Here is a 26,516-nt window from a genome sequence, read left to right as displayed (position 1 = left end):
TATATCAGAATAACAGTTCTGTATACCTTAAATACACAAATTATGGCAAAAGTTAAAGTAATATTCTTAGAAAAAGCATATGATATTACTCACCAGATGCAAAATTATAGTACATTTTTTGCCATAAATACAGGTTAATTACACAGTAGTAAAATGTATAAAAATTAATGATAATAAGTTTATCAGAAGTGAATTAATTTTGCAAAAAAACTTTCGGCACTTGAAACTTTTCTGCACCTGGGGGGGGGGAAGAGGTCTAGTAAAAGAAAAGTCTCTAAGACCTTCAATAGTTGCAACATTCTTTGATAAATTCTCAAACAATTTCATTGTTTCCCGTCTAATACTTTCGCAACTTTCAGCATTTTGTTCACTCGTTATTTCATTAACAATTGCCGAACGTTCTTCGGCATGCCTGGAATCCCTCTCAGTCACATCAGTTACCAAATTATATGAATGAAACTCATCATTTTCTGTCACACCAGATCTCTGAACTTCAGTTACCTGGTTTTGACATACGTGATAAATATGCTTACAAATACTGAAACGGATACTATAATCAATACAAGTACAGGAGAATGCATGAATACAAATATTACAGTCATCACACCTTATGCTACATGCACAAGGATCATGAATCCGAACATCATAAAATGTAATTTCTCTTGAAATAACAGCCTTCGAAACTGACCACTGTTTCTTAGGCTCGATTTCAATTACCTGATATTCAGGCATACTCATACTCTGTCTGTGTCGCTTACGAATTTCTGTGACCCTAGTTGTCAATTTATGACGTTCTAAAGATATTGCATGATTCATCAGTTTCCTTGCAATAGCATTTAACACCAAAGATAAAGAATAATCTAGTCTCTTTATCACCTTTGCGTTACCATGTTCATACTTAAGCTGCTTGTGCCACCTTTCAACTTTCATATTTGTATTAACCCCTAATCCAATTCGATAGCAATAGGCCAATTTCTCAGGCTGAGACATATAATTTTTGTAGAAATATTCTCCAAAAGCTTTTGTTTCTTCATTAGACAAACAAACTTCATTAGACAAATATCTTCGATCCATTAATTGATCGAGTTAAACACTTTTAAGTATATCAGAATAACAGTTCTGTATACCTTAAATACACAAATTATGGCAAAAGTTAAAGTAATATTCTTAGAAGAAGCATATGATATTACTCACCAGATGCAAAATTATAGTACATTTTTTGCCATAAATACAGTTTAATTACACAGTAGTAAAATGTGTAAAAATTAATGATAATAAGTTTATCAGAAGTGAATTAATTTTGCAAAAAAACTTTCGGCACTTGAAACTTTTCTACACCTGGGGGGGGGGAGAGGTCTAGTAAAATTAGATTTGTTTTAACTTGACCAAACACCTTCTATATGTGGATCACTAAAGAAATAATTACCATGCTTAAAAACCAGATGCACATACCAGTTTTTCCCCCTTGTTACGTTTTACATTGAGAAATAACAAACAGTATTTCTCAATGTAAAACGTAACAAGGGGGAAAAACTATATGTCATGGTGAAAAATACTATTTTTTAAACATGGTGAAAAATACTATTTTTGAAGTTTTGTTAAAATGAAGGAATGCACATACCATCTTTCATTCAAGCATTACACTGAGAAATAACATGCAGTATAACAATGAAAAATTTAGATAAATTGAAGTAACACATACCATCTTTTATTCATGTACTACTAAAATGAACAAAACTATTATGCTTAAAAAACAGATACACATAATAACTTATTTTGTCCGTTACCCTTTACACAGAGATATAACATGTAGTATGACAATGAAAATTACTAGTTTTTTTGAAATTAAGGAACATGATTTTTTAAAGTATAACTCCACTTCCTGCACTGAATAGTCAAATTTCAAATGCATATTTATGAATGTTCACTGAAGCAGCACAATGACCCAGTTCTTCAAATAAAGCAATATGGAATAATATTATGGGAAAATTTATGCATACTTTTTTCTACTGCATGTCGTCTGATATGATCACACATGTGCCTAAAAGTGTATCTAAAAGAAAAACAAAGCTATATTTCAATATTAACAAGAAAAAACAAAAACAAAAAAAAAAAAAAAAAAAAAATGTTTACAGATTAAAATTCATTCATTTTCAAGTATTATAAGAATCACGCATGAAACAAATCTGCTTTCCCATACTATTAAGTAAAAGTTAACTGAAATTTTATACTGGAAAATATGCTATATTTCTATATATTACAAACAAGAAAAAAATACCATAATAATATACTCATAGCCTAGGAGAAAGTAACACATACAACATCAAACAAAGAAATTTGTATAGTCATAACCTAGGAAAAAGTAATACATATTACATAAAATACAGAAGTTATTCAACGTAAAACACACATATCTTCTAAAATCTCCTTTGTGGGTTTATATTTCGATTATTAGTAGAGGATACAGGAATAAAGTAATTTGACTGATATTTAGCATATAACGACAACACATCACACCTTAATGCTCTAAGACCTTCAATAGTTGCAACATTCTTTGATAAATTCTCAAACAATTTCATTGTTTCCCGTCTAATACTTTTGCAACTTTCAGCATTTTGTTCACTCGTTATTTCATTAACTATTGCCGAACGTTCTTCGGCATGCCTGGAATCCCTCTCAGTCATATCAGTTACCAAATTATATGAATGAATCTCATCATTTTCTGTCACACCAGATCTCTGAACTTCAGTTACCTGGTTTTGACATACGTGATGAATATGCTTACAAATACTGAAACGGATACTATAATCAATACAAGTACAGGAGAATGCATGAATACAAATATTACAGTCATCACACCTTATGCTACATGCACAAGGATCATGAATCCGAACATCATAAAATGTAATTTCTCTTGAAATAACAGCCTTCGAAACTGACCACTGTTTCTTAGGCTCGATTTCAATTATCTGATATTCAGGCATACTCATACTCTGTCTGTGTCGCATACGAATTTCTGTGACCCTAGTTGTCAATTTATGACATTCTAAAGATATTGCACGATTGATCAGTTTCCTTGCAATAGCATTTAACACCAAAGATAAAGAATAATCTAGTCTCTTTATCACATTTGCGTTACCATGTTCATACTTAAGCTGCTTGTGCCACCTTTCAACTTTCATATTTGTATTAACCCCTAATCCAATTCGATAGCAATAGGCCAATTTCTCAGGCTGAGACATATAATTTTTGTAGAAATATTCTCCAAAAGCTTTTGTTTCTTCATTAGACAAACAGCTGGTGACAAAGATATCCGAAATTCTTTTGAAAGACACTATGTCAATTTCGTGCATTATTTGCACTAACTCATTTGCAATTTTTAACCTTAAGTCACCGTTTTTTATTTTAGATAAGTTTTTATTCCATGCTCTGCGAACATGCCAGCTACACAAAAGACACTTATCAACTTAACCAAAAACTTGACACCATGCATTATAAAATGCCGGAGCATCGTCTGACATGAAAACCTTAGGTTTAAGATTAGGAACTCTATCTTTAATAGCTGAAAAAAATGGTATAAAAGTTTGTGCTGTTATTTTTGATGAATACAAAATAGCAACAGGAAAACCTTCATGATTATCATCATTGACAAGTACAGAAGTTAATTGAAATCCATACTGATTCATACCATGAGTAGAGTCTATCATAATACAGCTGCTGTTTAATTCCAGCAACCTAAGTTGGGCACCATTCATAACCCCTAAAAGGAAATCATCCCTTGATACACCTTGAAAACCTGGCAGTTCGTCACCGACTTTCTTGTACAACAAAATTGGACAACCAGATTCAGCTTTCATTTTCTAGACTTTTAAGTCCACCGATACTGCATCATTAGTGTCAAAAACAATTTCATTATTTACCTGAATACCTCTAGAAATATTTTGTAAATCTTTTAAGTGAGTAACACCAATTCTTTTTGTTGGTGAATAACTACTTTGAATGGACATTAAAATCTTTTCTTTTGGAATACCTTGCTGCATCATACCTGCTAATTTAGATTTTTCAGTTTAAGAGAGCGGCAATTTCCCAACTTCATGCCTATGACCAACATGCAGTGATTGGTAACTAACTTTAATTTAAAAAATATCCCCGATCTCTTTCTCTGACACTTTTATTTCAGCAGGACATGTTTTCCCTATTTTAATTGTACCTCCACATTTTATGTGACGTATTCTGTCAGTTTTTATTTTACATGAACCACTTCTATTACATAAGAAATAACTACGAATTGTCCCATCTGCCAAACGTTTAGTCGTTCGTTTGGCAAAAAAGGACTGACTACTTTTTTCAACATCTTCTTTCCAATTTTCGAATTCAGATTTAGAATGAAAAATAAGTTCCTGAAAATTTAACCTTATATCTGTATGGACAGAATCTATGTGGTCATGCAACTCTTTCATAGAAGTAAACCTTTCATTACACAGAGTACAATCTCTTTCATTATAAGTTTCCAACTTATGTTCAGAATGAAAATTTCTTATGTGTCTATATAAATTACTTTTAACAGAAAATGAGCAGTCACAAGAAGCACAACAAAACCTAGAACTTATCGATGACATATTAGTATATAAAATATTCTTGGTGTTATTAGTTTAACAACATAAGAAGTCTGTAATTATCAGAAAAATACAAATGGCAATCTAAATAGGAACACTTGAAAAAACAGTAATATTTAGATGATTTTTAAATTGCATCAATACACAGAGTCATTATCATGGTGTGTATATATAAATATGCTGTAAATAGCAGCTGTATAACTTAGCACATAATATTCATAACAAAAAACCAAAATTATTGTACGGAAATATATATCAATAATGCCGTATTTAAAATCAACCAAGCATAAGAAACAGTTTTGAAAAAAAAAAAAAAAAAAAAGTACTTTTCAGTTTCTTCTGTACCTATGAAAAATAAAAATTGGTACTCGAAGTAAGTATTCCCAAACCAGAGTTTTTACATAGAAAAAAAGGTAATTAATGGAAATGTTTGTTACCCAAAAAGTAAAAAATCAAGCTTTAATAACGCCCAGTAATTAATTAAGGATAAAAACAGTGCTGAATATATATGCCTTATTACTTCTGAAATAATAATCAAGTTAAGCAGGATAATAAACAGAAAATTAACTTGCAAAATCTGAAAGGAAAACCTGAAAAAATTTACTTGTAAAACCTGAAAAGAATATTGTAAAATCTTAAATTAGCTCACAGATAAGCAAAAGATATAGTAAATAACTTGTAAATTTGAAAAAAATAATAACTTGTAAAATCTGAAAAAAAAATTAACTTATCAAACCTGAAAAAAATAACTCGTAAATTCTGAAAAGAATATTGTAAAATTTTAAATAACAGCTAAAAGAATATTGTAAAATATTAAATAAGAGCTACAAAAATAAGCAGAGCAAAAGTGCTTTACTTTTGAAGCGCACACCGCAACAGTCAAGAGCAAAAATGAATACCACACTCTCTGCCGGTTTCCCCTCGCCACGATCAACTTTCCACACCCGCTGTTTCAAGTGGACTTTACCAGGCGGCAAAGATCAAAAGGATCTGGTTGGGATTTGAGATTGTAGTTGATTCAGCCTGGTGTATAGGAGCCTTAGGTAGGGCTATGGCGCCCAGGCACCCTGGTGGTTAAGCACTGCAGTTCAATGTATGAATTTTACCCAAGGCCAACTTTGTCCTTGTCCTAGCTCCGTCTGGGCGAGTAAAAAGTCAAATGTCTTTCGCACTGGGCTTGGTTTTTTCCCATGCGAGCAAAAAGACATGTTGGGTGCAAAACAATACATCTGTCTAATTTATCTGTTTGTCCGCAGCAGAATGTTATTGGAATTTGTTTTTTAAAATGATAGATGTCTATCTATGCTTCAATAAGCTGTTTTTGTTAGGAACTGTTATTGTGTGTGTGTTGCAAGCACTAATTAATATTTATTAACGTAGACAATGACTGAGTCAGTAGACGATCCTTTGACACAATACAAGCTTCAGGTAAGATCGATATAATCTAACATATTCTGTACGTGTAAAGATGTGATAATTTTTACAGATTTTGTGATTAATGACGGGATTCCGAACTATAATAAATACAGCGCCTTGTTTCTGTGGTTTCGAAAATTATGTTTTTAATTTAAATATCAAACTGTATTTATTAACTTCCGAGTGAAAAATATGTATTTTAAATTTTGTTGTCAAATACTCAGAAGAAAAAAATGATTGCAATACTGTTTTTTAATAAAATCACCATCTTTTAGTGAATCTTCCTGTGACAATTATATACTTAAGATTATCTCAGTAAGCGACAATAGGTATTGGGATGGCAACTAGTTATTGTAGAGTTTGTTGATTGGTGGTTTTAGCTCATTCTTTTGTTTTGTCAGCATGTTCAAAGCACTTGACCTGTATTGTTTTCTTGTTGTTTGGACTTCCACCTTTAATTGGTAAGAAAATTGTATCAATTAATTATGTAGCTTTGTTTTTATTCTAGTTTTAAAATAGAAGAACATAACGTATGTTTCAGATATATTTTATTCTGTTGTTTTTAAAAAAGCAGAGCATATCACAAACATACAAGAAGTTACGTGCCATATGTGGAAGCACCTATTATTTGCTTCTGAAAGACAGCAAATTTCATTCATTTCTGAAGCAGCTGGTTACTGACGATAAAAATTGGATAGTTTCTAACAATGCTAATTTAAAAAAGGTCATGGAATAAGCAGGATAAACCAGCCCAGACCGCATGAAAAGCCAAGATTTATCAGAAAAAGATTATGCTGTCAGTTTAGTTGGATTATAAAGGAATTCTGCACTCTGAACTTTTACCAAGAAACCAAACAGTTAATTGAAATGTCTGCATTTAACACCTCAATAATGCAATTCAAGAAAAGTGGCCAGAATTGGCATATCATAAGATTGTTGTATTGTTGTTTTCGAACATGATAATGCAAAACGTTATATATCTTTGGTCACTTGCCAAAAATTACTGGAGCTAGGTTCAGATGTGTTGTCACATCCACCATATAGCTCTGACATTGCACTTTCAGATTTCCATTCATTTTTTTCCAATCAGAACTCCTTAACCCTCCGAGTGTTACGGGTTTAGCCCTAAAATTTCAAAGTTCCTCAAAATGTCATGAATAAGTGGTATTTTCTTGATTTTAATTGAAAAATGGCTCTCTCATTTTGTACCTTGATTCCTTTTCTTCCAATATGCATCAAAACCAAAATCAGATACATTAAAAACTAGCAGAAATTTTCATATATAATGAATATAGAAGGTATTCTTCTGTGTGGAATTTTTCGGCCGTAATGCTGAGAGGGTTAAAAGGTAAAATTTTATGATGCGAAATCTCGTTTAATTTATTTGCTGATGAAAGTTAGGAGTTTTATGAATATGGAATTTTGATACACTGCCTGGAAGATGGTAAAGGGTTATTGACAACAAAGGACAATATCTAATTTAATAAAGTAAAAGTTTTGAATTTTACTTATTTAAAATCCACAGTCACTTATTTGCCAACATAGTAGTTATCTTAAAGGTGGTTTATTAATTTTGGTGAAATCAGTTTTCTAAAAATTCAAAAATCCAACTTTCTGTATCATTCTGTGACCTATAGAGTTATACAGTCAAAAGTCGTTAATACGGACTCGTCGGGACTTCGGCGATTCCGGATTATAGATCATCAATTTAAATCTAGTAAGATGGCATGCAGAAATTATAAAATTAAAAATATGAAACCGTAATTTATGAAATAAAAGAACAATTATGATCTAAAGGGTATCAAAATTTACAAAAAAAACCTTAACATTTATTTGTTTACTTTATTAAACATTTCTTTCAATGTAAGTTGTTTAAGTTGCTTCGTTTTCGGTGATAATACTTTCTCTTTAATTCTATAAACAGACATAATTTCTTGTTCAGTTACAAAGTTCCGCTGTTCAAGTCCCGTAATTGCTGTGCCGAGAATACCGACTTACTTGTCAATCGAAATGTTTTCGTTTTCAATAACCTCTGGGTCACTTTCGGTTGATCTTTACATTATGGTAACTTGGCGTTTTTTTGGCGAAAATTTGGCGACCAACTCTCCTACAGCAACCCTCTATTTTTTTTCCCGCCGCCATTTTGTCTTCACGAAGTAAAGACATGTTTCTTTTCTTTTTATCTACTGAACACTTCTTCCAACAATCTACTAGCCGAATTACACTTATGCTAGAAATTTTATCTAACAAAACTGCTTAATCATGACAAATATTCACTGCAAAATTGGGAAAAAGTGCACAATACCATACTCCTTACGCGTTTTTCAAAATAACACATACACATAAACTATGTACACACCGACTTATTTTTACTTAAAAAAACATCCCAGAATTGCACAAAAATGGCATTGCGCACACTTTTCACTATATCCATGTACACTGCTTTTTTATCATAAATTACAAAAATTTCACGAAAATACATGACAATTTTCTCAATCTTTAAACCCGGTAAAAAGAACATATATGAAATTACCGGATCACGAAAAAGTATTTACCCTTTCCAAATATGAACATTTCCACATATAAAATAAATAAAATATCCAAAAACTTTTACCTCTGAATCATCTATTACATTATACACGTCACCAACGAATTCATACCGCAACCATTACAAATACTTAGTGTCAGATATTTAAATTATTTCCATGCACGTTTACTTCAACTAAAACGTATACCAAATTCCTACAAACATAAAATTCACAAAATAACTATCATTTAATTAAAATATAATTAAATTCAAAAACACTACTTAAAATATAAATGAGCACATACATTAAATTAATACATACATAAATACCCATTTCGAATTCACTTTAGTTACGGCCATGGGATCCAAAAATTCACGAACACTGTTTCACACAACACAGAATAAAGCCAAATACAAAATTTCCCGATTTTTTCCCTTTTCCGATTAAAGAACCGTAATTCGTCCATTAATATCGCATGACATATCCCATGATCTCTCATTTCCCTCACACAAAATAATGCGTAATCGGAACTGAGTACTGCTCACATTATTACCAAAGTCCCAGGTAACCTTTATCGCCTCTAAAATGTCGCCAAACTACCAGTTACCATATTGTAAAGATCAACCTCACTTTCTTCACTATCGGAAGCGAATTATAATGATGAGGAACTTGATTTAAATCATATCAAAGACGGAGTACATCGAGAAGAAATACTACACTTAGTAAGGAATTATAAGCCAAATAAAATAAAAAATCTGCCCTGAAGATAAGGATAGTGCTGACAGATCAACTTCCAATCCGCGGCGTGAAATTGATAAACAGATTTCGGATTTCAAAACATACTTTGGCTTTGTAGATACAAATTACATATTAGTAAATATATATCGGAAATTCTATTTGACATAATCAAAAGTTCAAGCTTACTTTTATGAAATTGCTCTAACAGTCTGGAAAAAATAATAAGCCGGATCCAATTCGAAGATTAAGGAACAACACAATCTGCAACATTAACTGGATTAGATAATTTTAGCTCAGCTTATACCTCCGTTACACATTAAACGCACATGCGCACAAACATATTAGCAGCCGTAAAGGTCTTACACGCTCTTGTAAATGCCTGTGCGCATGCGTGAACGCGACGCATGCGCAGAAAGTTTGTAGCTTTGAGGTCCGGATTATAGATCATTCCGGATTATGGGTGTCCGAATTAACGACTTTTGACTGTATTTAGTAAAAAACCAGGTTGATCTTTAGATTATGGTAACTTGGCGATTTTTTGGCGAAAATTTGGCGACCAACTCTGCTACAGCAACCCTCTACTTTTTTTTTTTGCCGCCATTTTGTCTTCACGAAGTAAAGACATATTTCTTTTCTTTTTATTTACTCAACACTTTTTCCAACAATCTACTAGCAGAATTACACTTATGCTAGAAATTTTATGTAACTTAATCATGACAGTTTGCGATTCTGCACTTTTTCCAAAAGTGCAGAATCGCAAACTCCTTGCACGTTTTTCAGAATAGCACATACACATAAACCATTTACACGTCGACTTATTTTTACTTAAAAAAAATCCCAGAATTGCACAAAAATGGCATTGCACACACTATTAACTTTATCCATCTACACTGCTATTTTCTCATAAATTACAAAAATTTGCACGAAAATGCAGGAAAATTTTCTTAATCTTTAAACTCGGTAAAAAGCACATATATGAAATTACCTGATCGCGAAAAAGTACATACCCTTTCCAAGGATAAATATTTCCATGTATAAAATAAATAAAATATCAAAAAGCTTTTACCTGTAAATTATCTATTATATTATAAATGTCACCAACGAATTTATACGCAAACATTAAAAATAGTTACAAATACCTAGTGTCAAATATTTAAATTATTTCCATACACGTTTACTTCAACTGAAACGTATACCAAATTCCTACAAACATAAAATTCACAAAACAACTATCATTTAATTAAAATATCACTAAACCATGTACACGTCGACTTATTTTTACTTGAAAAAAATCCCAGAATTGCACAAAAATGGCATTGTGCACACTCTTCACTATATCCATGTACACTGCTTTTTTGTCATAAATTAGAAAAATTTCACGAAAATGCATGAAAATTTTGTGAATCTTTAAATCCGGTAAAAAGAACATATATGAAATTACCTGATCGCGAAAAAGTATATACCCTTTCCAAGAATGAACATTTCCAAGTATCAAATAAATAAAATATCCAAAAACTTTTACCTCTAAATTATCTATTATATTATAAACGTCAGCAATGAATTTATACGCAAACATTAAAAATAGTTACAAATACTTAGTGTCAAATATTTAAATTATTTCCATACACGTTTACTTCAACTGAAACGTATACCAAATTCCTACAAACATAAAATTCACAAAATAACTATCATTTAATTAAAATATCACTAAACCATGTACACGTCGACTTATTTTTACTTAAAAAAACATCCCAGAATTGCACAAAAATGGCATCGCGCACACTCTTCACTGTATCCATGTACACTGCTTTTTTCTCATAAATTAGAAAAATTTCACGAAAATGCATGAAAATACTCAACGTATACTACTCAAACGTATTCCAAAATACTACAAACATATAACTCACAAAATCGAGATCATTAAATTCAAATATAATTAAATTAAAAAACACTACTTCAAATATAAATAAGCACATACATTAAATTAATAAAAATTAGATTACAATCCTAATTACTTTAAACTAAATCATTGATAATAACAATTTTCAAATAATACCATTTTAATTTATTTACTCCTTACATTTAGAACAATGCATAAAAATAATATCCTCAAATGATTAAAAATACTAACTTACCTACTCTTCTTCAGAATCTTCATTACGTGGCACGCACACTTCCTTACAAAAAGAGTTCCAATCGGCTGCAGTACTACTGCTAATTTCTAAATCCGAAATCCAGTAGTCAACTTATTATTAATTATTACGTATTAAAAATTTAGAATTCACTTTACATAGTGCCATGCAATTCGAAAATTAATCAACACTATTTCACACAACACACAATGAAGCTTAATACAAAATAATTTTTACAAATTTACCCCCTTTTCCGATTAAAGAACTGTAATTCGTCCATTAATGTCACATGACATATCTCATGATCTCTCATTTCCCTCACACAAAATAATGCGTAATCAGAACTGAGTACTTCTCACATTATTACCAAAATCCTAGGTAGTAACCTTTATCGCCTCCAAAATGTCGCCAAACTACCTGTTACCATATTCCAAAGATCAGCAAAAAACCATACTCATTATAAAAAATAAAATATGAAAACATTGCTGCATAGGATAAAAAAAAAACTATGATATTTTATTTCAACTTCTTAGATTTCATCCAAATTGTTTGGCTTTCTTTGACAATAGATTAAATATTAAATTAGAATAATACAAGGTTGAATTTTTTCATTTTAATGCTATCCACTGATATTCCTTTGTAATTTAGTAGTGTGCAACATTCTTTATTACAATTTATTCTGTATTAATTCTTTTGTTATGTTTACTATGCTTACTATGCCAAAAACAATTTCATACATGTAATTTGTAAGTTTTAAATACCGTAAATGTATTAATAGTATTCACATGTAGTTTAGGTTAATAATATAAGGTAAAAATATATTTTAGGGTATCCCTTGGTGATTTTATGGCACCATTCCTGTTTATGTCCAACACCCTCCCCAGTGAAATGGTGTCCCAAACATAGTTGAATATATATATATATATATGTAATCTCAATAAACTGCATTTTAAATCAAACAAGGAAATAACATAATGGAAATACGTGTTATCTAATGTAGGCACTAAAAAAAAAATCGACTTATATCATTTTAAAATTTCTGTTTCTTCAGTATGTATGATACACAGAATTCCTTAACAGCATCCAAAAACTATTTAAAATTATCTAAACTAGAATCTATATACTGCCGTCGCCACATAAATTTCCAAAAGTAAAAATGAAAAATATCCTCCAGGCTGTCTGTGGCATTTCTTTCAAAAATCCCTTTTTATTACACCGTACATACCTTCCTTCGTGTTGATCTGAGCTTTGGTTTCCAAATCCTTAAATCTTGCTGTGTAGTTTATCGAGAGGTGAACGAAGCCATTTAAATCTTCATTTACACACTAGTCAATCAATGTTTTCTTTCCCATTTATTAGAAATTGTACAGAAACTTCAGGTTAATCATACCAGCATCATTTTACGATGTAAAGCACAAAATAAGCAACATACTTCCTAACCAACATCCAACCCATAAATAAGCCCTTACAAGTATTTTTCCAACAGTCGAAAATCACCGCAATCATGCATTACAACTAATTATGTCATAATAAGGTTTCCATAACATTCAATTACTAATGTTACCATAAATGAAACAACAAATTGGTGATAAATGAAACAACTTTGCAATAATTCAAGGGGTTCCTTAAAATATAGACTGACCTAATCTAATAATCATTCAAATATCATTGGATTACAATTGTTTTTTATTTTTAATTTATTAAATAATATTAAGGACTGGCTACATGCCAATCTTAAAGGCTGGAATATTGTGTGAGTGGAATTAACAAATTTCAAGTTCCATTGGTCTGAAGCAGTTTGATGCTAATTATTAAATATAGTCACAATGAAGCTTTTTCATGTATGTAATTGCTGAGAGCATGTTACAGTTATAAGCTGTATCATTACTATGAGTTGTATCCTTACTACTTACATTGATATGTTATTGTATCAGTCATTCTGTGTACCAACCTAATTTTTAACTAATAGTTCAAGTGGCAAACAAATCTTTACATATTTTTAAAACACATTTACATTATTATGCTATATAGTTTCACAATACATATAAAACTAATTACTATTAATTAAAGAAATAATAGCTATTTCTAATAAATAAATACAGTAATAATGGGATAATATTAAGAACAATAATGTTGAGAAAATACGAGGTTGAATTATATTTTAAAAGGTACTCTTATCAGGAATGGATTCAGAAATGTATGCATGTATGTGCATATATGTGTGCATAAACATATGTACATACATCCATATTTATACCCATATATACATTCACACATACATATATTTCTGAATACGGTCCTGGTAACAGAAGAGTACCTTTTAAGCTTTACTGATTTTACAGTGTTATTAAGATACAGAGAACAGCACTGTGTATACCCAAATACTACATAAAATATTAAAAATAATATAAAATCAAAGCACATGTGGTTCAGTACACATTTAGTGATTTATACATTCAATAATATGCAAATATTTTAATACAATAGTCCATTATACAAATTACACGTATTTATGGGTCTCTGGCATATTAATTATGCATTGCAGAATTTGTTTACATATTTTACAGTGGTGCTAGGTTGCGTAGTATAACACTAGCACCGCACACACATATTACATTACTGTTAATTACTGTGATGTACATTCGTTCCAATAAACAATCTAGCAGATACATACATCAAATACAGCAATTATACATATCTTAAATATAGCAGTATATATATATATATATATATTATATTGTTTCATAAGAATAAATTGAATTTAATTAAAAAATTAAATTTAAATACATATTTAATTAAATATTCTTTGTACCATTGCTGCAAGGAATGAAATTTAAATTTAAACAAATTTAAATTCTTAACAAATACGTATAAAAGTAAAAAAGCAAATTTAAATTCTAAAAAAAAAAGCCAAAATAATTTAAAATAATTTTTAAAAAAATGTGCAAACATGTAAAAGATTTAATTCTCGAACTAATCTACAATATCATTTAAATTCAGAAGCATAAGCAAATCAAGTGCAATATCTATCCATGAAAATTTTAATTTTTAATTGAATTTTTAAAATTTTTTAATTGAATTTATTTTTATGGATAAATATTGCACTTGATTTGCTTATGCTTCTGAATTTAAATGATATTGTAGATTAGTTCAAGAATTAAATCTTTTACATGTTTGCACATTTTAAATTATTTTGGCTTTTTTTTTTTTAGAATTTAAACTTGCTTTTTTACTTTTATACGTATTTGTTAAGAATTTAAATTTGTTTAAATTTATATATATATTATATATATATATATCTTAAATAAAGCAGGTACAAAAAGAAACATAATAATATGCTAAAAATTAAAAACAAGATTTTATAAATTCATCGTATGCTATAGCTGCAGGATTAAAGTAAAATAAACTTAAAGCATGTAAAGTTAAATTGAAATCAAAGCAAAGCAATTCCTCAACAATATTAATAATTGCAACCTTATATAAAAGGTTTAACACAGTATCTTAGCAAATCAAAACTAAAATAAGAATTCATAGTAGAACAAACTCGAAAAACAAAAATGTGAAATGGAAAATATAAAAATTAATCTCCTTTTACTGAAAGTCCAATTCAGAACTCATCAGGGAAAATGAATTGGCTTCATAAAAGTTGATTAATATGTTTAGAAAACATATTTCGTTCTCCTGGTTCATTTGAGATCAAAAACCAAAAAAAGATTCATTAAATTTTCATTTAAGACATTAAAATTCATATAAAATCGAATCTCAAATGTACCAGAATTTTTCCTACATGCTTTCGAAACACTTGGGAGGGGGGAAAATATAAATAAAACATAACATTGTGCCAAATTGACTACTTTACATTATGCAAATTGACCATTCTTAAAAAAAAAAAAAAAAAAAAAAGGTCTAAAACCATTATATGCAAATCTAGAATTCAAAAGTAGTTACAAATAAAGAGCAAAACAAATAAACTTTAAATCATATTGTCATTTAAACAACACTAAAAAATGGGGTGGTCCCCGATTATGATAAACCATTAATACAAAGAAAAAAAAAAAAAAAACTTTTCATAGAGATTTCTATAAATAATAAAATCTAATTTGAGCCTTAAACAGCTAAAACCTGAGAACCTATTTGAAACAAAAACTCAGACTTACTGATTTCTTAAGATGACCATCTTAACGTAAACTTACTGAATTCTTAAGACGACCAAACTGTGTTCCTTGCAAAAGAAAGTAGAGAAGCAAAAATTTTGTAGTTCTTGGAAAAAGTATGCGATAAGTTTCAAAGTGTGCAATAGCAGAACTAAGTATTTTAGCATGTGTTCAAAATGTCCTATCCTGTTAAACTTTGTTTGCAGGGATGCTCAATATTGGGTGCAGTCTGTAAAAATTATTACCAACGAGGGCAGTGACTGTCAACTCCAAAATGGTGGCATAAGAAAATTCTAAAAGATGCTGTCCTCTGTAAAATCTTAAAATGCAAAAACAGAACTTGCTTAGAGTTGAGGAAAAGGGAAAATATAGGTTATAAAAGTTTTCATGTAATCGGGGTACAATATGTCTTTGAAACTAGAATCCCCATATTTTAATAAAAGCAAGATTTGACAGTTATTAAATTTGCAAAATAGTATAAATAATTAATGAAAAGAAAAAGCAACAAGATATTTGAACATATTTGCATTAATTTCTTATCATAGTCAGCCAACTATTACTTCCGGTTAAGGTTTAAGTAATAATTATCATATCGCTTTAGATGAGAAATTTAAAAAATAGTTAATACCAGCTTTCTTTAAAGATATAGAAATTTTGAATAGAGGTGTTTTATTCTCTAATAAAATTTTAATTTATTAGAATTATTTTAATAGATTTCTTCTTGTAAATGTTCAACATTGCTGCAAATATTTTTGATTCTAAGGGGTTTATGTATGGTATTAAGTATTACTCTTTTGGAGATGTTGGAGTGCCAATGAATGATTTTATAGTAGGGAAATCAAAATTTGTTCTTTTGTCATAAATTTTAATATCTTTAAAATTGATAATTTGCAAATCTAGGTAATTAATATCTCCTTGTTGAAAGTTAGTTGAGTTTCAAACGTAAAGGATAAATGTGATCATATTCTATTTTATTGAAGTTGTTGACTGCAATAATATCATCCATGTATCTGTAAATGTTAGAGTAATATGAATGCTATGCTTGAGATAACTGTGGTTGTAAATTAAATTCCTTGGTAAAAAAGTATAAATTACAAATTGCAGAAATTGTGCTAGTTCCCATCGGGATGCCATTAATTTGTTTAAAAAAAGCATTATTAGATGCAATTTAGTTATTAAAAAGATTTTTAAATATAGCTATCATTCTTCTTTGGAAATATAATAATTTGTGGGAATAAATCTGGTAGAGTTAGAAGACTGTCAAAGACTTCTTGTAAAGGAAGAGCCGTGTATAAATTCTCATAGCAGAATATATTTTAATCTTTAAAGTGCGAAGTACTTCTAGTTTCAGTTCATTATTACTTATTATCCAGTAGAAATTGTGTTTTGCATCTGTACATCTTTAATAAAGTAGAGAACTTTTTGAAGTATTATAGTAAAATGGTAGTCTATTTCTTACAAAAATTTAGGCGATGCATAAAGATTTTCTTTAAATATTATGCAGGGCAATAATATTTGGTGGCAAAAATTTGAAAAGTGATACATTTCATTAAAGTGATTCAATACGAAATGCCGTTCTGAGACTAATAGCCCTTCAGGGCTAATGCCCCTTTGGGCTAATAACATAATAAAATTAATGCAAATACAACTTACCAAATTGAATGATGCAGTTGAGTGAGTGAGTGAGTGAGTACACCGCTATGATGGCATCCGACCACGGACATGAACCAAACGGAATTATATACCATCACGGCGGGGAAGACTCCAGAGTAACAAGGTTGAATATTATATACTAATAACAGTTTTTACATATTGTTAACTGCAAGGCACTAAGCGTTATTCTGGTTATCTGCTTTAAGTTCTGAACTTTTGTAACATTATAATATTATCCACGGTTGTTTCTGCTTAGGCAGTGTCCTGAGATTTTCTATATTTTATCAAGGGCTATTCTGTTTTTGAGCGTGTTAGTCATCCACATTGCCCAGGCACAGTCCGCTGGTTTCTTCAAGTGCCAGGTTCTTATATGTACGCAATGGAAGTAATAATGGTCCGTGTTGCCTTCCTCTCCGCATTCGCAGAAAGGAGTATCCCTAAGTCTGAATCTGTTCAGGTATACTGGGAATGGTCCATGACCTGTCAAGAACTGTGTTAGGCTAGCACAGTGGGTCTTTATTTCCATGTTAACTTTTGGCAGTAAGCGAAATGTCCTTCGTCCTACCTCTGCCTCTGTCCATCTACTTTGCCAATTTTGTAACAGACTTGTCAAAGTTGTTCGCTTAATATGAGACCAAGGAAGTTTAGTTGGTCTTTCTAATATATCCGTGCAGTTGGCTGCCTGCTTTGCCGGTAGGTCAGCGGCTTCATTGCCTTGAATCCCTGTGTGAGTGGGAACCCATTTTAAAGTGGGTCTTTGCGAAATAGGCATTGTCAGAAGCTGTTTCTGAATTCTGTATACCAATGGACTCCGGCTGTTTTGACTTGTGATAGCCGCCAGACTTGATGCCGAATCACTGAGCCATCCCTGACTTTGTCTCTTCTGATTTCCTTTTATTTTGTTCCAATCAGAATTCCTTAAGTGGTAAAGTTTTTAATGACACTTATGATGTAAAATCTAATTTAATTCAATTTTTTGGTAACAAATGTCAGGAGTTTTATGAATGCGGAATTATGATGCACTGGCTGAAAGATAGCAAAAGATCATTGACAAAACTGGACTATACCTAATTTAATAAAATTATATTTTCAAGTATCAATTTTGAATTTTCTTTGTTTTTCAAAATTTGTAATAAATTATTTGCCAACTGAATTTGTCTTAAAGGTGGTTTACTGTATTTTTAAATATTAATCAAAAGAAGTATTCATATTTAACTAGTTTATTAAATGTTAAGCAATGGACGATAACTTGGACCTTCCTAGATACGTAGTGCATATGTCTTTGCCATAATTGCTTGTGAATAAATATTGTTATTTATTTAGAAAATTAAAATATGAGAGATGTGTGGCATTTTTGTGATTCCCATTTCTTTTTCTTACCCTCTTTTTTTTCCTCTTTAATAATTACAGTTAGCTACCGTGGAAGAAAGCCTCAAAACTGCTTCTGATGATAAAAGAGCTGATTTATTGGATCTCAGAGAAAAATTGACTGAAGTTATTATTTTATTACAAGGTAAAAAAAAAAAGTACACTTGGTGCTTCTTATAATGACTGCTTTTTAAGTCACTGTTCTATTGCAGCAGCTGTGGAAAAAGTCTCTAAAGGATGAGCATATTAAAGCCACTTCTGTCATAGTACCTCCTTGTTATAAGATCTTTTTTCTTCAGTATTCCAGTGTCCGCAAATACGTATAATGAGTATCAACTGTATTTGATGCAAATCTTTTATGATAATTTATAGTGTTTAAGATAATATATAGGTTTTAAATTCATATGTTTTATTGTTGTCGGTTGAATTAGTCATATGTTAAAAAAAAACATTTTAAGGTATTTTTATATTTGTTACATATTAATTTAGGTAGCCAAGCAGTTTCAACTGCTACTGAAATTGTAAGTGAAGTAAAACGGTCAGATTTGAAACCAGAAGATGAGGAGTTTCTTAGGTTTCAGGTAAGATTTTACATTTTAGTGCTTTACAGCTTTGTTAACCAGAATTTTTGATAGCTATTAATAAAATATTACCACATATATAATCTGGTATTTAATACCATAATGTGATTATAAAAATTAATAAATAAAAAAATGTGAAGGCTTTCAGATTTTATATTGCACCGAAAAGAGCATTTTTTTAATGTTTTGTGTGTTACCTTTATTTATTAAATATCAGGTTTTTCTTAGTTAAACCATAAAATTCAATTCAACAGCAATATCACAAAATCCTTTAAAAAGAACATATCTTTAAAATTTCCGATACACCGTTTCATGCGCTGAAAATAAAAATGTTTTTTTTTCCGTACAGTGTTCCCATTGTTCGCTTTGAAATTCTTAAGCTTCTGAATCAAAAATTCATTGAAGCGTTACAAAATATGAAATTGCTGATAAGAACTGTGTTAGGCTAGCACAGTGGGTCTTTATTTCCATGTTAACTTTTGGCAGTAAGCGAAATGTCCTTCGTCCTACCTCTGCCTCTGTCCATCTACTTTGCCAATTTTGTAGCAGACTTGTCAAAGTTGTTCGCTTAATATGAGACCAAGGAAGTTTAGTTGGTCTTTCTAATATATCCGTGCAGTTGGCTGCCTGCTTGTCCAGTAGGTCAGCGGCTTCATTCATTCCAAATTAGGGTTTCCACATGCCCACATTCTATGGAAGAGTATGTTATTCAAATTTAGATGGCCTAGGTACCGTCATTTTACACAGTGCGAGAAATATACATACATTCAAGCAGATTCTTCATTATTTAATTTCTTTAAATATAATATGAAGCTCTAATATTGGGTGGCAGCAATTTGAAAAGTGATTTGCCGTTTATGGTTTTCAACGCAAAATGCCAAAACGAAATTAATAGTCCTTCAGGGCAAATTGCTCGTTTGGACTAATAATAAAAATCTGAAAAGTTTCAGATCTTGCATTACGCCTAAAAGGGTATTTTTTTTATGTTTTGTGGGTTACCTTTATTTATTAAATATAATGTTCTTTGCACTTAAACCATAAAATTCAGTTCAACAGCAATATTGCAAAATAATTTTAAAATGAGCATATCTTTAGAATTTTCGAGACACAGTCTCGCACTGTGGAGACTAAGAATCTGGAGACTGAAGTAGCAGGTATATAAAAAATAGATTATTAAATTAGTATAAAAAGTTAGGTGTTTATAGAAAAGAATGAAGATTTTGTTGTATCAAGTACCGGGTGTCCACAAAGTCCCTAAACAACTTTAGAAGCTTCCTTAGAAATGGAACAACTTACACCTTTGGTACTGGTCACCATTTACATGCGAGGTTCAAAGTTTTTGTGGCAAATAACCTGAGTTACACAACCTCGATGTGAGACAAAATGACCTCTGTTTGATGGTCTTTCAGCTATAGGGAAATGTATTTAATCAATGTATCAAGACGAGCTCTGCTTGTTTTTGTTTGTTCATTGGAAAAAAATAGTCCTAAAATTTTGTCATGGAGCATATTATACCAAATGCTCTCTTTGAGACTGTTTCAACTTCCTCGTGATATGAAAATTTTTGGATCCTGTAATCTTTACGTTATGTGCACAGTAAACTAAATTGTTGGGGGGAGGGGAATTTTGATATATGTGGTGTGTAATAACATCACAAAAATTTACAGCACTACCTCTTACAGAACATTCAAAATAACAGGGTAAAGATAGGGACTTTGTGAATACCCTATATTATAGCTTCTAATTAAAGCCAGTTTTTATTAAAATTTTTTGTTAACATAAAAAGAGTTATTTGACTGCAGATATTATTGAAAGAAAAAGGAGTGTATTATCTGGTTAAAATAGTTTAAAAATTGTGTCATTTCCACTCGTCTTGAATTAGGTATGTATAGTGTCATTGTCCTTTTTAGAATTCTGAATGTGTGTATTAACTCATATGTATATTTGAAATCTTCAGAAATTTGAGCATTATGATCAACTGCAAAATTATTTTGTTATAGAAAATTATTTATATATTTTAACTATCTACTCTGATAATAATCTTTAGATGGAAATCAGTGAATTAGAAAAAGGATCTACTTCTAAAGGTGAGAAAACTGAACCAGATGTTGGAGGTGATGTGCACCATGAACTACACAAAGTTTTATCATCCATGGAAGGTAGTAAATGTCGAGCTCCTTTCATTCGCCAATGGGGTGAGAAAGCATATCATAATGCTATCATATTATCAACTGATTTGGAGGAACAGGACTTGGATGATTTGGCCAATGTTCAGGTAGTTGAAATTTCTATTCAGTATAAATGATACAACATTTTTATATTTAATTGTAATATTTGTGATATATAGAAATTTAATTTGAATAAAATAAGTACAGGGTGGCGCAGCGAAACGGGAAATTTTGAAATAACGTCATTTCCACCAATAAATTCATAAAACTAGTAATTTATTAACGAAAGTGCATGTATTCAGCATGCCATTTATGTTTTTACAATCAAAATGTCCAAAAGTGTCTGTTTACTTTTTAAAGATGACATCGGAAAGATGTGCTCCCATTTGGCGTTCGCACTCTAACAGCCTGTTATGAAAACTCTGGAATGTGCGGTGATTTCTTTTTCAATATTCTCCTTCAGTTCATGGATTGTTGCAGGACGTGTACGGTACACCTTGCCTTTAAGATATCCCCACAGGAAGAAGTCGCATACACTTATACTTAAACCACTAAGATCAGGGGATCTCGCAGGCCATTCAATGTCACTGTTACATTAAATAATGCATCTTCCAAATAATTGACGAACTGCTGCCTTCGATTGTCGAGCAGTGTGTGACGTGGCTCTGTCCTGCTGAAGATGCATGCTGTCGAACGGAGTGGTGAGGACTTCTTTCGATTGCAGCTCTAACAGCTTCAATGTTCTCTGGGGTACGTACCGTTGGAATGCCACCTGGAGGTTTCTTTTTCAAGGCAGATCCTATTTCTTCACCCACGTTGTAAACGCATGCGCAGATTGGACTTGTTCATGATGTCCAAGCAGGTAATGGTGTCAAAATATTCTCTGCGCGGCAGTCACACTATCCCCATTTTTATAAAACGCTCTCACAGCTACTGCACGTTATGCACCAGTCCAGTGATCCATGATTACTAAATGGCAATGCGCTCACAACAATTGTGCAAAGTTTTGAACAACTGCCGGCTCTACAGTGCTGCCAACTGTAACGTTCAAAATTTCACGTTTCCCTGCGCCACCCTGTACTTTAAAACGATAAATTATATACATGTTTTAAATAAATTTTTTATTAATATATAAAAATTATATAAATAATACATATTATATATAATTTTTATTTTTACGAAAGTAGCAAGACAACATGAATTAGAGAGACCTTAGTGGTCATGAATTTTGCACATTGAAAATGTATTTTTTAGCATTAGCTTTTAAACATTCCTCTTATAAAATTTTTATTTATACTATATATAATTTTAATTTTTTATTTAATTATAGTATTTAAATAATATATAAAAATTATATACATGAATGTTTTAAACACATGTTTTATTACAGTTTAATTATCAGTTGAAAATAACAACACATCTTTGATAAAAAAGCTTTTTTTTTTTTTTTTTTTTTTTTTTTTTTAAGATGCATATCATTTTGGTTCCTGAAATAAAAAACAGCATTAAATATTACATCATACAAACTTAATTATTGAACACATATAAGATATATTTGCATAGTGTTATAGATACTTTTAGGCTTTTTAAAACCAGAAAATAAGAAAATTTAACTGTGCATTTGCCAGTATGTGAACTACAAATCTTTCATTAGTAGCTGGAGGGGCTAATCACTTGTAGAGCATGTAGAGTCTGTCTATCATAAGAAAAGCTCTTGCCAGTTTGTCTGCAGCTGTTTGTTGGTGTCATAGGGGTGTTTTCAAGATTTATTTTTCAGTTTGCCATATTGGTGCATTTAAAGATGAACTGGTGATATTCACTTTTTGTTCTGGTTTCAAGTAAAAGGCTCATTGACCATTTGTCATCGACCCCCCCCCCCCCCCCCCGACATCCAATTTCCGAAAAGGAAAATTTGGCTGCGCAGATAAAGCTTTTGCAGCCAAAAAGCTATCTTTGGTTTTGCCACATGATATAGTTGCTGAATTTGTCGTACCTCTAGATGTACAATGTGTAAAAATATATCAAAATATGTTGTAGGGAAATAAATTAAAAATCTATGTTTATTTTTGAAGAAAAATTTTAATTCTTACATTTAAAAATCGTGCTAATATTTTGCATTTTTGTTTGTTTGCAAAACCATAGATGACATCTTAGAGGTCTATTTGATTGCCTCATTTCCTGTAATATAGTATATACACACTTCATAAATATAAAATAAATTTTTATAATTCTTCCCTCTAGCTACTTTACTGTGAGCATTCAAAGCAATTTCTTCAGTGTTTGAATGACTTTTTGCAGTGTTTTTATTTTATAGTTTTCTATTAATTTTTGCTTGTCTTTAATAATGACGTTCTGTTAATTTTCTTTATTACATAATTTTCTCTTAATTTATTGCTTTTGCTTTAATAATGACTAAAAATTTCATCATTAAATGGATATGGAATCATCTGAAAGTAAAAGTGTTATTTGTTATTAAACTGAATTTCAACATATAATTACATTGAATTTGCAAAGAGCTTGTTGTGATGTTGCTGTTGAAAATTCTAAGTTTAGAAAAAAGGTTTCACATGCCCTTTTTTCTTTCCGAGGTTCAAAATCTGGGGCGAGCTTAAGAGAGGCAGTACTTGAAGCCTTTTTTTTTTTGTAGAAAAAAATTTTATTTCTCATAATTGTTTTTATGTTGAACATGAAAACAAACTTAGCTACAAAAATTAAGCATATGAATACAAAATCACAGACGATACTATACGAATTACAGCTGACATCAGATAAATGTCTCATTTTTTTTAAACTGACATACTATTACCAATGTTAATAAACAGAAGTGTCTGTTCTTTTTGTTTGTGTGTGTGTGTTTTTTTTTTTTCCTGTTTGGAGGCCATTTTCAACAGTTGCTAAACCAAATAATAATTAGCAAAAAAAAAAAAAAAAAAAAAAAATTGCTGTAGTTTTTAAAGATTTTTTTTATATAAAAATTGCTTATTGTAACAGTAAAGCTGCTGTCCATATCAAAAATGTTTTCACCCTTTTTTTAAGTGATGATAGTGTAAGAAATGGGCTATTATTGTGTTCCAAGCTCATGTGTTTTGTTTTTACATAAATACTTTCAAGAAGTAAATATTATGGAAGTAGTAAAACAGTTTCTCATGTAGTGATATATGCAATTTCATATTTTAATTCTGTGTTAGTGAATCTTTTGGTAAAAGAAGATTTTTTTAAAATTATTACTTTTTATACTTATTTTATTATTTTTAAAAGACTATATTTTTTCCTGTCATTATACACTCACATAAATATGCATGAAAATGAAAGTAAGTGTTGAATACCTTGCTAAGATAAGAGGTAGTTAAATAATTCAGATTATTTTTGTTATTGAGTAAAATCCATGAAGATTATTATGAAATAATAAATTTATTTCAGGTGCATGGTAATTCTGTTTAAATTTTATAAGAGCCCATCACAAGAAAGAATAACAGTTATAAGAAAGGGGCTGTGATGATGAACTCTTTCTTGTGTTAACTAAAAACATACTGTTAAAAATGAATAATACGTTAAAAAAATTTAGTTTAATATTTGTATCTTTATATTTGCTAAAATAATTCTCTTTTTCCTTCATATTAATGATTTAGGTGAAAGTTATGTTTTGTAATCCACTGTGTGATGAAATGAAACCATGTCCTTATTTCTTAGATGGGCATTGCAAATTTGATCAAGAGAAATGCAGGTGAGTACAATTTAAATTTTTTTTCTCTATGTATTAGTTAATAGTATAAGGTATTTCTCCCACCTTCTTAGCATGCCTTTGTGGTGTAGTGGTCAGCATGCTCGGCGTATATTCGAGGGGTCCATGGTTCAAGAGTCGGTGAGGGCACTGCTCATTTTTCATATCTGCTGCTTCAAAATAACCTAACGTCTCTACAATAGAATTGAAGCATATCATAATATTTCTGTTATTCAAGTTAAAAAAAGACATTGTTCATAATTAATTCAAAAGCTTTGTAAGGGAAAAAAAGAACTGTTAACAAATCTGAAATTAAATTTAAAGACTGGACAATAGACTTACCCGAATAATGCATTGAAATTAGCTTAACTAGATTTTTAGACTTTTTAATTACTCCAATTTCTAATTACATAGCTAGAATATGTTTAGATTTTAATAAAAAATAAATAAATAATATTTAAGAAACCATGAATTATTTTGTAAAGCTTAAAATAAATACTTTGTTGGAGAAAGTGACAGAATCTAATATTGTTGATCTTTAAAAGCTTTCATGCTTAATCAAAATTAAATCATAAGTACAGTATTCAGTTCATGTACTGAAATTTTTTTGTGTAAGTATTTTTTAATTTGGCAAACTAATTTTAATACTTGTGTATTAACCAGGACTACCATTTTATCCCCAACAATCTGCTGGTGCCTTTTGATGAAGTATGTTTCAACATCAGGCATGAAACAGTTTTTCCCCCTTCAGTGTATTGTTTGGCATTTGCATTCAAAATTAAAATCAGATTATTATTATCTGGTGCTTGTTTTTGCCTGAATAAGAATTCTGCTAAATAAGAAGGCAAGTAATTCTTGAACTATTTTCCAGTCTTACTTTATTGGCTGTTGTTGACATTACATTTCCAGCATATATCTTCTGTCATGTCAAGTTAATGTGTAAAAAAATACAAAAAAAAAAAAAAAAAAAAAAAAAAAAAAAAAGGCCCTCTCCACCCTCCCTTAACATTCCCACAAAAAATGGGGGAAGGGAAAATTGATAAGAAATCTAATAATGAAATGCAAATATAATCTTTTTAGAAGAATTTAGAACAGCTTTAAGGGTTACTGAATGCTTGTAAGTGTCAATGTGAGGAGTGCTATTTTTGACAACATATCAGCTTTGTTCTACTGTTTCCAGTTTTGATTTTATGAAAAAACTGTGTGATTATAATGGAGCTGTTGTCTTTCTGTTTTTAAAATATGAGCTGGTGCAGTTACAACTTAAATAAGCTGACAGTTTATACGAATATTTTTCGCCTTTAATTCTTTAGTGACTTTTACCAAATTCTAAAAAAAATGTATTCTTGAGAAGATTTTTTTGAATTCTGGAAATAGAACCATAACTCTATCTTTGAATGCTTATTACCACTGCAATATTAAAGAAAATTGGGCTTTAAAG

The 26,516-nt window shown here is 30.4% G+C and overlaps 1 protein-coding gene across 1 annotated transcript in view; it reads left to right on the top strand.

The window, feature by feature from the left end:
• Positions 1–5,685: 5,685 nt before the first annotated feature.
• Positions 5,686–26,516, top strand: part of LOC118187818 (zinc finger CCCH-type with G patch domain-containing protein) — a 57,672-nt gene continuing 36,841 nt past the window's right edge. Inside the window, exons 1-5 of the mRNA XM_085820030.1 lie at positions 5,686–6,044; positions 18,648–18,750; positions 19,095–19,186; positions 21,234–21,461; positions 24,984–25,078. Coding sequence (XP_085676156.1) covers positions 6,000–6,044; positions 18,648–18,750; positions 19,095–19,186; positions 21,234–21,461; positions 24,984–25,078 — 563 coding nt within the window. The 5' untranslated portion in view covers positions 5,686–5,999. The remainder of the gene's footprint in view (positions 6,045–18,647; positions 18,751–19,094; positions 19,187–21,233; positions 21,462–24,983; positions 25,079–26,516) is intronic.

Source organism: Stegodyphus dumicola, chromosome 7, assembly GCF_044657685.1.
Source record: "Stegodyphus dumicola isolate Sdum_Otavi_A_Nest chromosome 7, ASM4465768v1".
NCBI lineage: Eukaryota > Metazoa > Arthropoda > Arachnida > Araneae > Eresidae > Stegodyphus > Stegodyphus dumicola.
Note: the sequence above shows the minus strand (reverse complement) of the source record. Positions and strands in the feature narration are given on the sequence as shown.